The sequence below is a fragment of the Paroedura picta genome, chromosome 12, assembly GCF_049243985.1.
Source record: "Paroedura picta isolate Pp20150507F chromosome 12, Ppicta_v3.0, whole genome shotgun sequence".
In the NCBI taxonomy this organism is placed as follows: Eukaryota; Metazoa; Chordata; class Lepidosauria; order Squamata; family Gekkonidae; genus Paroedura; species Paroedura picta.
Genome location: NC_135380.1, coordinates 35141491 through 35155225, shown reverse-complemented (window position 1 = coordinate 35155225; position 13735 = coordinate 35141491). Strand labels below are relative to the sequence as shown.

The window sequence follows — 13735 nt, the reverse complement described above, 5'->3', positions numbered from 1 at the left end:
CCAGCAAACGCTGGCAGGGGCTCATGGGAATTGTAGTCCATGGACATCTGGAGGACCACAGGTTGACTACCCCTGGCCTAAGGGATAACATGGGACTTACCTGTGGGAAAGGCAGTGGGCAAGTTAGGGAAGCCACACAGATGAAGCTCTGGAATAGTTCCAGGTCGCAATAGAGAGCAAGATGCGGTTGGCTACATGGAGCTGGTGCACAAACTGAGCTAAACTTGTAAGCGATGAATAAAGACGTTCTGGATGCAAACGTCATGCAGGCAAAAGGTCCCAGGTCCAGCCCCTCCTACCTGGATCAGGCTGGCCACAACGATGCCAGTGTCGCGGCCGGATTTATTCTCGACCTCCGTCCGCAGGTGGATGATCTGCCCTACCACGTAGCCCTTGAGGTCTGCCGTTGCCGTGACAATCACGTTGCCGCTTTTCACCAGCTTGTAGCTGAACTTCTTGGTGACCGACGCGAGGTTCGGCTGCTGCAGAGGAGGCACACAGAACAAGAGCAGTCAGAGATCCAAGAGGCAAGTGTGTGGTCTGCCAGGAGGTTAGCCCCAAGATTTCGGGTCTCTGAACCCCCTCGGCTCCTTCTAGCACAATGGATGCAAAGATGCGCTGCACCAGCCAGAGCAAGCAGGGCAGGAATGGCATCTGCATGCACCCATCGCGTATGCTGCCCAACCTCCTTCACTTTTCCCCCCCACCATGTCTGCATAAAAGGCATAGCAATTTTCAGCACACCCACACAGCCTGCAAACCCCATTTCCCTCCCCTCTTCCTTTCTCTGCCGAAGCCTGCAGAGAGGTTACAGTGCAGCTCAGTTGGGAAAGGGGAAAATAAACCTTCTAAAAGGGGGGAAGAGATGTCAAGCTTAGCTCTGCCCTCCCCAGTGGCGCTGGGTGGACGCTCCGCCCGCAGCCTCCCTGCCGTCTCCCCTCTGAGCTGGATTAAAGCGGATTTGTTCTTAATCTGGCTCAAAAGGGGGGAAAGAACACAGGAGGCAAATTGGGCACAATGTCGTCTAGATGCTTCCAAGTACTGCGGGGAGGAGGAGATTCCCCATGGCGTGGGAAGGGAAAATCCCTGACTGGAGCAGCCTTTATTTACCTTCACTTACTAGAGGTTTCCTAGAGCTCTTTGTTGCTGGTAAAAACCAGATATCTGTACACCGCCCGTGGCGCCGCGGGCGCCACGGACTAAATAAAACAGTAAGGGGTTCTGGGGCGGGATGTGTCCGGGATGAGGAAGGGTCCGGATTGGACCCTTCCTCATGACAGACAACCGGAGGGACCAAACGGCAGGCGCGAAGCGCCTGCCGATTGGTCCCTCCGATTCCCAGCCCCAGCAACTGCGAGCCGCGCTCAGCGCGGCTCGCAGTTGCTCCCGGCCTGACGTGGTGAGAGGCGCGAAGCGTCTCTCACCGCGTCAGGCCGGCCCCAAGGAAGCCCCCGCCGCAAACACAACACAAGACTCCAGCCGCCGAGAAGCTGCAGAAAAAAAAGAAACACCCCCGGAGGAGCCTTTCGCCGCTAGCGCGACGAGAGGCAGCAGAAAAAAAAACCCCTGTAGGAGCTCCAAGCCGCCGCGCCGACGAGAGGCAGCAGAAAAAAATTAACCCTGTAGGAGCCTTTCGCAGCTCCACGCAGCAGAAAACAAAACCCTGAAGGAGCCTTTCCCAGCTCCAAGCAGCAGAAAAAAAAACCCCTGTAGGAGCTCCAAGCCGGCACGCCCACGAGAGGCAGCAGAAAAAAAAAACCCTGCAGGAGCCTTTCACAGCTCCAAGCAGCAGAAAAAAAAACCCTGTAGGAGCCTTTCGCAGATCCAAGCAGCAGAAAACAAAACCCTGAAGGAGCCTTTCCCAGCTCCAAGCAGCAGGAAAAAAAACCCCTGTAGGAGCTCCAAGCCGGCACGCCCACGAGAGCTAGCAGAAAAAAAAAACCCTGCAGGAGCCTTTCACAGCTCCAAGCAGCAGAAAAAAAAACCCTGTAGGAGCCTTTCGCAGATCCAAGCAGCAGAAAACAAAACCCTGTAGGAGCCTTTCCCAGCTCCAAGCAGCAGAAAAAAAAAAACCCTGTAGGAGCCTTTCACAGCTCCACGCAGCAGGAAAAAAAAGCACCTCCTGGTGTCCCCTGGGTCCTAGCGCCCATTGCATTCCTGGTTGCAATGGGCTTTCTTGCTAGTGCATTTATATTAGGGCAGAAATACACATTATTATAATACTACTAATATTCATTTCCTGCCCCATCTCAAGTGACTCAGGGCAGATTCCATCAATCAACCCACAACCACCCATGGAGGCATAGATCGTGAGTGTAGCGCGGCTGGCATTCGTCCATCTTCGCCAGCCCAAACTACTAGTGCTCTATCTGGCTCCAGATCACCTTGCCACGGTGAGCCAAGTGAAGGTCACCTCTAGACTGAACTTTTGTGACTTGCCCTATGCCGGCCTTCCCTTATCCCTGGCCCGGAAACTGCAGCTGGTACTAGGGTTGGGCACTTTGGTCACCGAAGTGGCCGTTCCAGCCTGAAGCCCGAGGTGGCTGAGCCAAGCCGAAGCACACGTCCCTAATAGCAACTCTGGAATTCTAGACGGGGGAGAGGGTTTCCCATTCAAATCCTGACTCTGCTTAGCTTCTAAGAGCTGACGAGATCTGACTAGCATGAGCTAGCCAGGCCAGAGTCCTGTACTGTTACTCAGATCAAAACTGCTTCCTCCCCCCCTGCTGCAGAATTGTTTTTTGCTCTGTGAAGGAGGGGGGGACATAGGCAGGAAGAAGTTGTAAGCAAAGCTTTCCCCCACCTCTGCCAGTCCTTACCTCAATTTCAGGGATATCATTCAGATTCAGCGGGCAAAGGATGTAGAAAATCTTGTTGCACTTGTGGTCCTTGGAGAACCTCGGGGTCTCGATCACAGCTTTGACCTGGTGTATGACCTTCCCAAAGGGCCCTTCGAAGGACGTGGGAGCTGAGGCTGGTTTCAAAGGAAAGAAAGCGGAGATGTGAAGAAAGCCAAGAAACAAAGCACAAAAGTACCAGAAGAGTTCTGTAGATGTCCTCAGTACTAGAAGAGTTCTGTGCTGGAATTTCACCTCTCAGGATCAACAAGAAATTCATTTGCGGGATCTGTGCTATTTATTTGTATTTGATTAATTTTTTAAAATCCAGTTATTTCGCCAAATAGCTCAGAGTAGCATGTGTGGTTCTCTCCCACACAACAACACTGTGAGGGAGGTTAAAAGGCAACAGCCTGAGGACAACCACTAAACATGGGGTGAATGGGGATTTGAACCTAGGCCTGCCTAACTTCAGCCCAGCCCTTTAACAGGTACACCACAATAGCTCTCACTCCGCCTTCTGCCCTTTATCCAAGAAGTCCCAGGCAGGATCCTTGAGCATTATCCTACCATGAGGAACGTAAGTTGGAAAGAATGCCCAATTAGTGCTGCTGTTAATGGACCTGTTAGGAGTGTCCTGCATAGTGTAGGGCAGGGCTAGTCAAACTGCGGCCCTCCAGATGTCCATGGACTACAATTCCCAGGAGCCCCTGCCAGCATTCGCTGGCAGGGGCTCCTGGGAATTGTAGACCATGGACATCTGGAGGGCCGCAGTTTGACTAGCCCTGGTGTAGGGGGTTGGACTAGATGACCCATGAGGTCCCTTCAAATTCTATGATTCTTTGATTTTTTTATTGCAACATCACTGGCTTAAAAATCCAAATTGTATCAGCTTGAGAGGGTTTTTTTGGGGGGGGGCACAGACTATATAACAGTGTTTGAAATACTTTTAAAAATGTGATTGGACTGCAAGAATATGCATTTGTCACCCTTGTATACCCAGCTGGGAGGGAGCGGGCCTTAGATCAGTGGGGCGTTGGACATCACGGTCCCATTACCAGCCTCATCTGGGAAGCAGAAGAAACTCCTCCATACCTGGCAGCAGAAACCGGAAGGGGAAGGTGTGTTCGCCGGCAGTCAGGAACCCTGTGAAAGGAGAGACATGAATGGAGGTGAACTGGGCAGATTGCCAAGCTGGAGCACTCTGCTCATTTCAGGCAGACAAAAGGAAACGACTGGGCTGGATTCTGCCCCTCCACAGGCACAGTCTTCGCAGCAACGGGAACCGTCACGAACGCATGCTCCCTGGGATAGGAAACAAACGTGTACCCAGAAGTGCATACACTACAAGTTGAGCCAAAGCGTTCCAGCCGACACTTTGAAACACTAAGGTGGATGTTCTGTACATCGGAAGGAAGGCTTGTGTGTTTAAACAGTGTAGGCTAGGCTTGTGCAGTTCGGCCGCCGTTCGGCCGAAGTGCACAAGCCTAGCGCAGGCCATGTAGAGTAACAGTGCTGGATGCACATGGAAGGCGAGCATAAATATACCCAGAGACACTAATATAGTGTTTCTCAACCAGGGGTTCATGATCCTGGGGTTTCGTAATGGCCCTGGAAGGGTTTCCCAAATTGGTGGGAGTTAGTTAATATTTATATATTTTTTAAATATGTTAATCATTTATCCGGCGATAGGACCATACATGGTGATACAACCATACATATCCCCTCCCTCCCAAATGGCCAATGATGAGCCTGGAGGGGGTGGGAAGGGGAGGGGCCCCAGGTGGGCGTGTACCCAGCTATGCTTCCCAACTATATTCTGCAGAATCACGCCACATCTGGAGTTTCTTGAAGCCTGAAGTCTATTTCAGGGGGTTCTCCATGGTAAAAGAGAAAGGCTGGACGACTGTAATATTACGTGCCAGCAGGGCCCATTCTAGGTTTTGGTCAGATCAAATGCATGGGGCCCAAGACCTCTCAGTGGCATGCAACCACAGTAGGATTAGGGGGGTTTCTAGAGTACTTTGCACAAGCATCAAGCAAGGCCTGTGGGAAGAGAGGGGGCCCAGAATCTTCCAGAATGTGCCATAAAGTTGCCAACCTCCAGACTGGAGATCTCCAAGCGATGGAGATGAGTTCCCCTGGAGAAAATGGATCCTAGGGCATTTAACCTCCATGGAAGCCCCTTCCTTCCCTGAATCCCATTCTCTTCAAGCTCCACCCCAGAGCTGGCGACCTTAATGTCCTGGTGTTCCTTGGCAGCATATAACACTGATGTAGGAAAGGTTTCTTCAAGAAGGAAGGTGAGGAGCCCCACTTTGATTCAGGGCCAATGTTTCCTGCCAGGCCACCAGATGGTCTCTCCACAGTAAGGAGGAAGCAACAATGGCTCAATAGCCTAGCACACGTTTTGCAGAAGGCCACTCTGCCCCCCCCCCAGTTCAGTCCACATGACCGCAAGAAGCAGGAAAGGCCTTTCTCCACCTGAGAGCCCAAAGATTCACTGCCAGTCAAAGCAGACCACACTAGGCAAGGGGGAATAATGGGAAGGCAGCCTTCATGTGCCTTCAGGGGGGAGGAATTGCAATATGCTAAATCAGCACCTTTGCTATGGAATGGTGAGACTTGCAGGAGGCCAATCAAGGAATCCTGCTTCCGCTAAAGCCACAAAGAGAAGCCCAAGCGAGCCCACGGAGAGAAGAACGAAGAACAGGGCTGATAGAGAGGCTGTGCAAAGTCTCAAATCCAAAGTCTCTTTCTTCGTTCGTGAAAGAGACTTTGGATTTCGGTTCTTTTCTCCACAAAAGCCACGGCAGTCAACGAAATGCAAAGTGGATGCTCAAACAAAAGAAAGTGCTCTGCACAGACGCCACACGCTTGGGCACTCAGGCCTCACTAAACGTTGACGCAGGTATGTTGAAACCCTCCACACGCACGTCCAATTCCCAGTCTAAAGAAAGAGGCATCCCTGTTCAATAAAGGTATCCCCTGTGCAAGCATCGAGTCATGTCTGACCCTTGGGGTGACGCCCTCTAGCGTTTTCATGGCAGACTCAATACGGGGTGGTTTGCCAGTGCCTACCCCAGTCATTACCGTTTACCCCCCAGCAAGCTGGGTACTCATTTTACCGACCTCAGAAGGATGGAAGGCTGAGTCAACCTTGAGTCGGCTGCTGGGATCGAACTCCCAGCCTCATGGGCAGAGCTTTCAGACTGCTGCCTTACCACTCTGCGCCACAAGAGGCTCTTTCCTGTTCGATATTACACTGCAATTTGTCATTGTGTCCCAATGGATGGCTAATTATCCAATATTCCAGCCCATTATCTAAAGCAGGGGTAGTCAAACTGCGGCCCTCCAGATGTCCACGGACTACAATTCCCAGGAGCCCCTGCCAGCATTGTAGTCCATGGACATCTGGAGGGCCGCAGTTTGACTACCCCTGATCTAAAGGTTTTGATACGGAGGCATCGCATTTAAAGATAGCAGTGAAAATGGAACCCCGATGGATGAATTCGCTTCCCAGTCCTACACTGGAGAGTGCATTAAGCTAGAATAAAGTCTGAGACCAGCGGTACTAACTGAAATTCAGTTTGTCTTAAAGTTTTATTCAAGGTGTCAGCTTTTTCACACTTCCGTCCGACGATGAAATGGGAGGTACAAGACCACATAGAGAAGGGGCCACGGATTAGTACACAGCACGATAAAGAAGATTACCAGATAGTTTATCAGATCACTATTCATTTGGGTTTAACTCTGGGGGAAAAACCTAGTAAATGAAATAATAAAGATTAAAGAATAATGAACAGATGCATTCCTAATAGATTGGATTGTGCCATCAATACTGTTGTAATTTTATGTGTTTTATGGATTCTTTTTACTGTAAACTGCCACGAGCCGGCAGGGTCCAGGAGCAGCGGTCAATAAAAGCAAATATAAATTCAATCAAATTTTGGAATCTTAAAGCAATTAAAAGAGAAGTGACAGTTTCTCTTTTAATTACTCCCAGGTTCCGCCATTGGGAATGTATCTGTCCTTTAATCTTGGCAATTTTATTTCCTCTACTATGTTTCCCCCCTAGAGTTGAACCCAAGCGATCTGATCACCTTAGCTTGTTATTTCTGTTAAACCCTTGTATCTGGCATACATCAGCATGGCCCACTCTCTACTTATATACGTGGTCTCGTAACTCTGACTGCATTGCCTGACGAAACCTGCTATGCGCACAAAAACTCACACCTTCGATAAAACTCAGTTGGTCTTAAAGGTGCCCCGGTACTTACACTTTGTTCTGCCACTTCAGCCCAACACGGTGAAAGCTGTCTGCCAAATACCGCCGTTTGGCCACTAGGTGGTAATCAGTGGCAGCTTTTCAATAGCCTGTGTCTTCAGAAGGAAGGACTTGCTGGTCCCAAAGCAATTCAAGATCTCGGCACAAGCTATCTGGGGGCGCTCTTAAAAATGAGTCCGTATGGGATTGTGTACCTGTGGATGAGCTGGTCCATGACTGGGCTGCATGAACCTCACTATTACGCCACATGGGTGCAATTTAGTGAAGGATTTTGTCCTTGATGCATCAGTTGCTCTTTTCTGAACTGTTTTTTTTATCACATCTCTCACTTTGTTGCTGGATTATGCCATTTTGCTGTGCCATCCTGTGGATTTTATAGTCGTGATTTCTGTTTAGCTTCTGATCTTTTACTGTCAGACTCTTGAAGTCTTTTGGAGGCAGTAGCTAATAAACCCCGTCAATCATTAAATGGGGCCCTTTAAAGCTTTAATCGCCCTCTTTCTCCATGCCTTCGGGGAAAGCAAGCTTTAAAAGTTCTGAGAGCTGCATATTCAACAAGGGAGTTAACCCACAGAGGGGAGGCTGGACATAGCCAGCCAAGCAAGGTGTGTGGTGCTGTGTAGTGGTTAGAGTGCTGGATTACCAAATTTGAATCTTCACTATGCCAGGGACGTTTCCTGGTGACCTTGGGCTTAGCCTGACCAACAACCACTGGGTTGTTCTGAGGGGGAAATGGAGGAGAGGAAATTGAAATGAGCATCTCTGGATCCCCATTAAGGGGAAAGGTAGAATATGAATGTAAGAACGTAAGATAAACTCGCTTCACTAGATTTGTTCTAACATTCTTCAGCACTAAGATGAGGGAGTGAAATTTTAGTTCAGAAAAAGTAGTTTAAAGCAATTTATAACATCATGTACAGGAGGGAGAAAGCCAAAACCTGAGCTTTTTCGCTCCAGTACTGGAATACTGAAGTTATCCAAATGCAAGTGACAGGCAACAGAATCAGGACAGAGAAAACTATTAATTGTATGAAGAATTACCTTGCGGAACTCACTGCCACAGGACATGTCTCCGGCCACTGTGATAGATGGCCTTAAAGGGGATGGGACTAATGCATGGAGAAAGAAGTGGTCCTTCACTAGCAACTGTATGAAGACTTTTAAAAGGTGCTTCCTGCAAGTTTGACATCCTAGGGAGAAGTCCTGTTGGCAGGTCTAGCTACTTGCACAGTTCCTTGGCCAGGAGGAAGAGAAGTCAAGATTTTGCACTAGGACACTCTTTCTCAACCAGGGTTCTGTGAAACCCTGGGGTTTCTTGATGGACCTGGAAGAGTTTCCTGAATGGGTGGGAGTTAACCATTTTTTTACGTTTTTTTAAAAAAAATTGTTAAACATTTATCATGTAGTATGGCCATATATTGTCATGTCAACAATATGGGCTTGGAGGGGGTGGGACAGGGAAGGGCCCCAGGTGGGCGTGTCCACAGCTCTGCTTCCCAACCATATTCTGCACGATCCTGCCACTTCTGGGGTTTCTTGAAGCCTGAAGAATGTTTCAGGGGTTTCTCAATGGTAAAGAAGTTAAGAAAGGCTGCAGCAGGAACATATTTTCTATCTCACGGGCAAACTGTTCATCAGAGAAGAAGAAAAGAAGAAGCGTAACTGGAGGGCAGGAAAATGAGTGACTTCAAACCACACCGGAGTCTACAACAAGGGGTGTATTCCAGTTGGCTGCTTGTCAAGGCTCCCCTAATCTTGATGTTGGGAAGCAATGTTTACTTTAGCCAAGGACACTGTTTGCTTGAAGAGGGATCCTTCCAACACAAGCTACTGCTGTGAAGAAGCTAAGGAAGTTTCCTTGGGTCTTGCACGGATCAAAGGTACGTTTACAGAGGAGGAGACTGGGCTCTTCGGCTAATTCAAAAGAGCTGACAACTTTATGCTGCTTGGGAGTTAAAAGCTGGCCACAGCAGGCTCTCTTCCATACAGGCCTCTGGTTTGGGCTGGCCTGTCTCCACCAGACCCTAAACAGCCTCAGGACATCCGACCTGCCTGCCTGCTTCCATCTGCACGGTCCTATTATTTTAGATCATTATCTGTGCTCCTCCCCAGGGCTGGCTCAAGATTTTCTTTAGGGGGTGTGGGCTAAGCAAGATATGCCATTGCCCCAGTACGCCACCTTCTGACACGCAAGCATCTCTCCATGAAGCAGAAGGCAAGTCTGCTCCTCCTCCTGCTTAAGAGCGGCAGCATCTAACCTGCAGAACCAGGCTTGATTCCCCACTCCTCCTCCACGTGCAGCCAGCTGGGCGACTTTGGGCCAATCACTGTTTCTCAGAGCTGTTCTCGCAGAACTCTCTCAGCCCCACCTACCTCAGAGGGTGTCTGTTGTGGGGAGAGGAAAGGAAAGATGTTTGTAAGCTGCTTTGAGCCTCCTTCGGGTTGTAAAAAGCAGGGTAAAAATAAAAAGCTCTTCTTCTAATGGGGCCTCCAGTGTAATCCCCCATTTTTGGTGGGAGCAGACGGGCCAAGAATCTCTGCCAGGTGACGAATTGCAGCAAATGCCACTTCAAGCTACCCCCCAATGTCAGGTCTGCCCTGCCATGTAAGGTTAGGTAGGCAGGTTTATTTTTAACAATTTGTACTTCATCTATCCCCAGATGGCTCAAGACTGCACTCACTCCTAGTCCAAACAATTGCACAAAGAACTAGTCCAAACAGCTCAGCTATTCTGAAAAGAACCCACACACCAAGAGACAAAATATTTACAAACACAAACATGTTACTACCAGCATCACTGAACAGCCAAACAAAATTCATTGCCCCTAATATTCTTAGGAGCTTTATTGTGGTTTTATGGATTTTAGACTTCTAAACCGCCACGAGACGGCTATTGTTGAGAGCGCGGTCTAGAAATTGAAATATAAATAAATAAAGCCCTTTGCAAAAGAAATGTTTCAGAAGCAGAGAACTGTCACCACGCAGAGAAAGACCCCGCTTTGGAAGGGGTCAGGCAGATAAAAGAAAGGCAGTTCGGAACCCAGGAATTAAGAACCCCCAGATCTAGAACCAAGTCCAAATTTGCTCAAGAAATCAAAGGCAGAGATCGAAGCCAAGACAGGAAGCTTTCTGGCCCTACATCCCCGGAAAGAGGGACGAGTTTTGAAATCAGAGAAATGAAGCAGTTTGTGGTTAAACTGGACAGAGCACAAGAAGTTAGTTCCTCCTGCCTGTAAATGTGAGAAATTCTCCATTTAGATCAACCAGGCCAATAAGTAACTGCTGTCTAAGCAGCGTACGCAAAATAAACAACAAGAAATGTGCTAACAAATCCCAGTACAACTAGCAAGGATGACAAAACCAGATCAAAACCTTGACTTAACCATTTGCAGCCATCTGTTTGAAGATGATGTTGCTCCGCCTGTTGGGCCTGATCCAGAAAGCATACTGGGAATGTTGCGTCAGAAACCAACCAGGATTTCCTTTAGGTGCCTGCCCAGAACCGCGTCTCCGCCAATCAGAATCCAGCACTCCCTCAAAATACACCATCCCCAAGAATCAGGTGCTCTCCCGAGACGATTCGGTCTGTGCTCTCCAACACACCAGGAGCAAAGGGGAATCCATCTGCTTGCCTGCCCTGAGATGACCCAAGCTAACGGTGCCATCTACCCCTGAAGCAAATGGCGAGCCATTCATTCATTACACGATTTGGTTTTACTTGATGTTCGACTGAACAAACAGTGGCGTTGCAGCTCCTAAACTGGTTTGACTTGTCACGCTAACCACTTGGGTGCACCATTGAGCTTGGTCCCACTAGAATGAGGGGAAAGAACCCGAGAAACTGTGAACTAATCAGAGGAACAGGACACAGTAGATCCCAGAGCAGGAGCCAAGAGAGAAGAACTGAGAGGTTTTTGGGTAAGCACTGAGGTTTTGGGCTCTGGGATTGTGATGCTGCACCGCCAGGACACTCATCCCTGCAAAGCATCTGTCCCATCTTTCTTCACTAAAGGCGTCGAGGTGGAAGGTGACCGCTTCTTTCATTCTGCAAGACATTTGCCCGATCTGCCTTGGTTCACTGTTGCTCTTTTACATGCGGGATTTTTCTCCTCCCTTTTTTGTCAGCTAGTTTTGGATTTGAACAGAGATAAGCATAAAAGGCCAAATGCAGTTTGCACGTATCATCACAGTGATCCTTGCAAGCAGTCTCATAAAGCAAGCCGGTATTGTTGTTCTCTCCATATTACCGGACGGGGGTGGGATGAGGAGGAGAGGTTTGCCGAAGCCCCTCAAGCTGACGGCTCCTTCTCTTTCCCACCGGCTCCCATGTTCATTTGAAGCATTAAATTGGTAGCCAATCAATCTGGGAAGGTGGGATGGAGACATTTAAGAAGCAAAACAAGTCAGCTAAGCTGTCCTCTGCAGGGGTGATTTCCAAATCACATTGGTGACCTTGCAACATGAAACGGGCAATTCAGGAATGCCAAAACCAGCCCGCGGAAGCCGGTGCCAGAGACACTGAGAACTCCCAATCGTCCTTCTCCCTTTCAAGATGCTTTGTTCAAAGCTGCCCACGATTTTTGCTGGACTACCGAGAATTTCTTTTCTCATTTCGCTTTGTCTGGACATGTGTCCTCCTTCACAAGGGACCCCAGTGGCTCCATGTTCCCAGTGGGCTGGGCCTGGAGCCAGTCTGGGAGAGCTGCTGAAGGCCATGCTTAAGTCCCCCTCGCTAACATTTTGGAACTGCCCAAGGTAAAATATGCTCTCCCTTGCCAGATGGACGCAACAGGTTTGTAGGGAGGACTGCTGAACTCTCCACCCCAAGGGTGCTGTAGGGAGGGAATGCACTATTGTGATGGGAAAGCGGGCACAGCTCAGTCCTCAAGCAGCTGTTCAAGCATCCAGCCAGTCACGATTCTGGCTTGAGATTCTCTCAGAGCTCTCTCAGCCATATATAAGGCCTGCTGTGTGACCTTGGGACACCCCAGTTCTCTCAGAGCTCTCTCAGCCCCACCTACCTCGCGGGTGTCTGCTGTGGGGAGAGGAAAGACAGGCAGTTGTAAGTCACTTTGAGACATAAGAGGCCTGCTGCATGACCTTGGGCCAGTCCCAGTTCTCTCAAAGCTCTCTCAGCCCCACCTACCTCACAGGGGGTCTGCTGTGGGGAATGGAAGGGCAGGTAATTGTAAGTCGCTTTCCAACACATGAGGCCTGCTGAGAGACCTTGGGCCGGTCACAGTTCTCTCAGACTCACCTATATCACCAGGGTGTCTGCTGTGGGGAGGAAGGAAAGGAGACTGTAAGCTGCTTTTAGCCACATGAACCCTGTTGGGTGACCTTGGGCCAGTCCCAGTTCTCTCAGAGTTCTCTCAGCCCCTACCACCTCCCAGGGCATCTGTTGTGGGGAGTGGAAGGCACAATGATTGTCCGCCTTGAGACTCCTTTGGGTAGTAAAAACCAGGGTACCTAAAAAACCCTCTTTGTCATCATCATCATCTTTGGCTGCAAGTGTGAAAGCAGAGCTTTCTGCGCCTGATTTCCCAAGCAGCCACTGCCAGGCAAAGCAGAGAGCAAGGTATCCCTACAGACCAAAGATGAGACTCCCTAAACAGCTTCTGAAAGACAAGAGAAGAGAGGAGACAAGAGCCCCTTTCTCATCCTGCTGTGCTCAAGATTCCTCAGTGCCGCACAAAACACCTTGCCGGCTCCCCTGGCCGCCCCATTCTTTTCTTCTTCTTTTGCCTTCCCGGGCTTCATCATGCCAAAGGAGGGAGAAAAAGAGAAGCCCCCCTGTCAGCTGCCCTGGCAACTTCCCTCAAAAGGGTTCTGTGTGGCAGGTAGGCTCTGGGAGCCTGCACAGCCTCTTGACTTGTTCCCAGAAGCCTGAACAAAGAAGCCAGTGTGTCTGTACACAAAAGCTTTTCCTGAAAATTTGCTTGCAGCTAAAAATACCTCCGAGATTGGGGGGGGGGGAGGGGAGGTCATTATGCACGGAGAGGCGGCTGGATTGGATTCCACCTGTAGCTGGTCTCTCGCCATGTCCTCTCCTGTACGCTTGCGCATTCATGCGCACACGTCCTCGGAGCAGGAAACCAGAGCCGCGGCAGATCTAAGCAAGCCTGAAGACTCTTATTTCCGCAAAGGCCTGTACAGAAGAAAGAGTGTACTTATGAGTCGCTGGGAATGGTGCATGGCATTCTGGGACTAAGCAGAAGTCCATAATTCGGGCTCTGGAGATGGAAGACCGTAAAAGAATTCATGCTGTCCAATGCTAACAGCTTCAACTGATGGGTGACAGAATTAATGCTCCAAGAGAGACGTCAACGGCTAAGGGAACTCAGCAGAGTTGGGTGGGAGACAAGAGGTTTTATAAGTATAGGCAGAGGGAGGTAGCACTGTCAAAATTACCGTTACCCATGGAGGCAGCCAAACTAGTTTGACAGACCGGTATCCCCATGCCTATGTGAGCCTGTGGCCAGTATTATACTATTAATATATATAAGGACTTGTCACTGATGAAAGAATCTCACGGAAAATGGAGATTACCTGGATTCCGTTTTGACAGAAGTCCTACAGAATAAGAGCCTCTTGTGGCGCAGAGTGGTAA

At 49.5% G+C, this 13735-nt stretch overlaps 1 protein-coding gene across 3 annotated transcripts in view; it reads right to left on the bottom strand.

The window, feature by feature from the left end:
- ARRDC1 (arrestin domain containing 1) overlaps positions 1-13735 on the bottom strand; it is a 58007-nt gene that overhangs the window by 4680 nt on the left and 39592 nt on the right. For all 3 annotated transcript variants that reach the window (XM_077305671.1, XM_077305672.1, XM_077305673.1), the window contains exons 3-5: positions 3933-3983; positions 2820-2974; positions 300-482 (exon numbers count right to left, since the gene is read on the bottom strand). In XM_077305671.1, coding sequence (XP_077161786.1) covers positions 300-482; positions 2820-2974; positions 3933-3983 — 389 coding nt within the window. The remainder of the gene's footprint in view (positions 1-299; positions 483-2819; positions 2975-3932; positions 3984-13735) is intronic.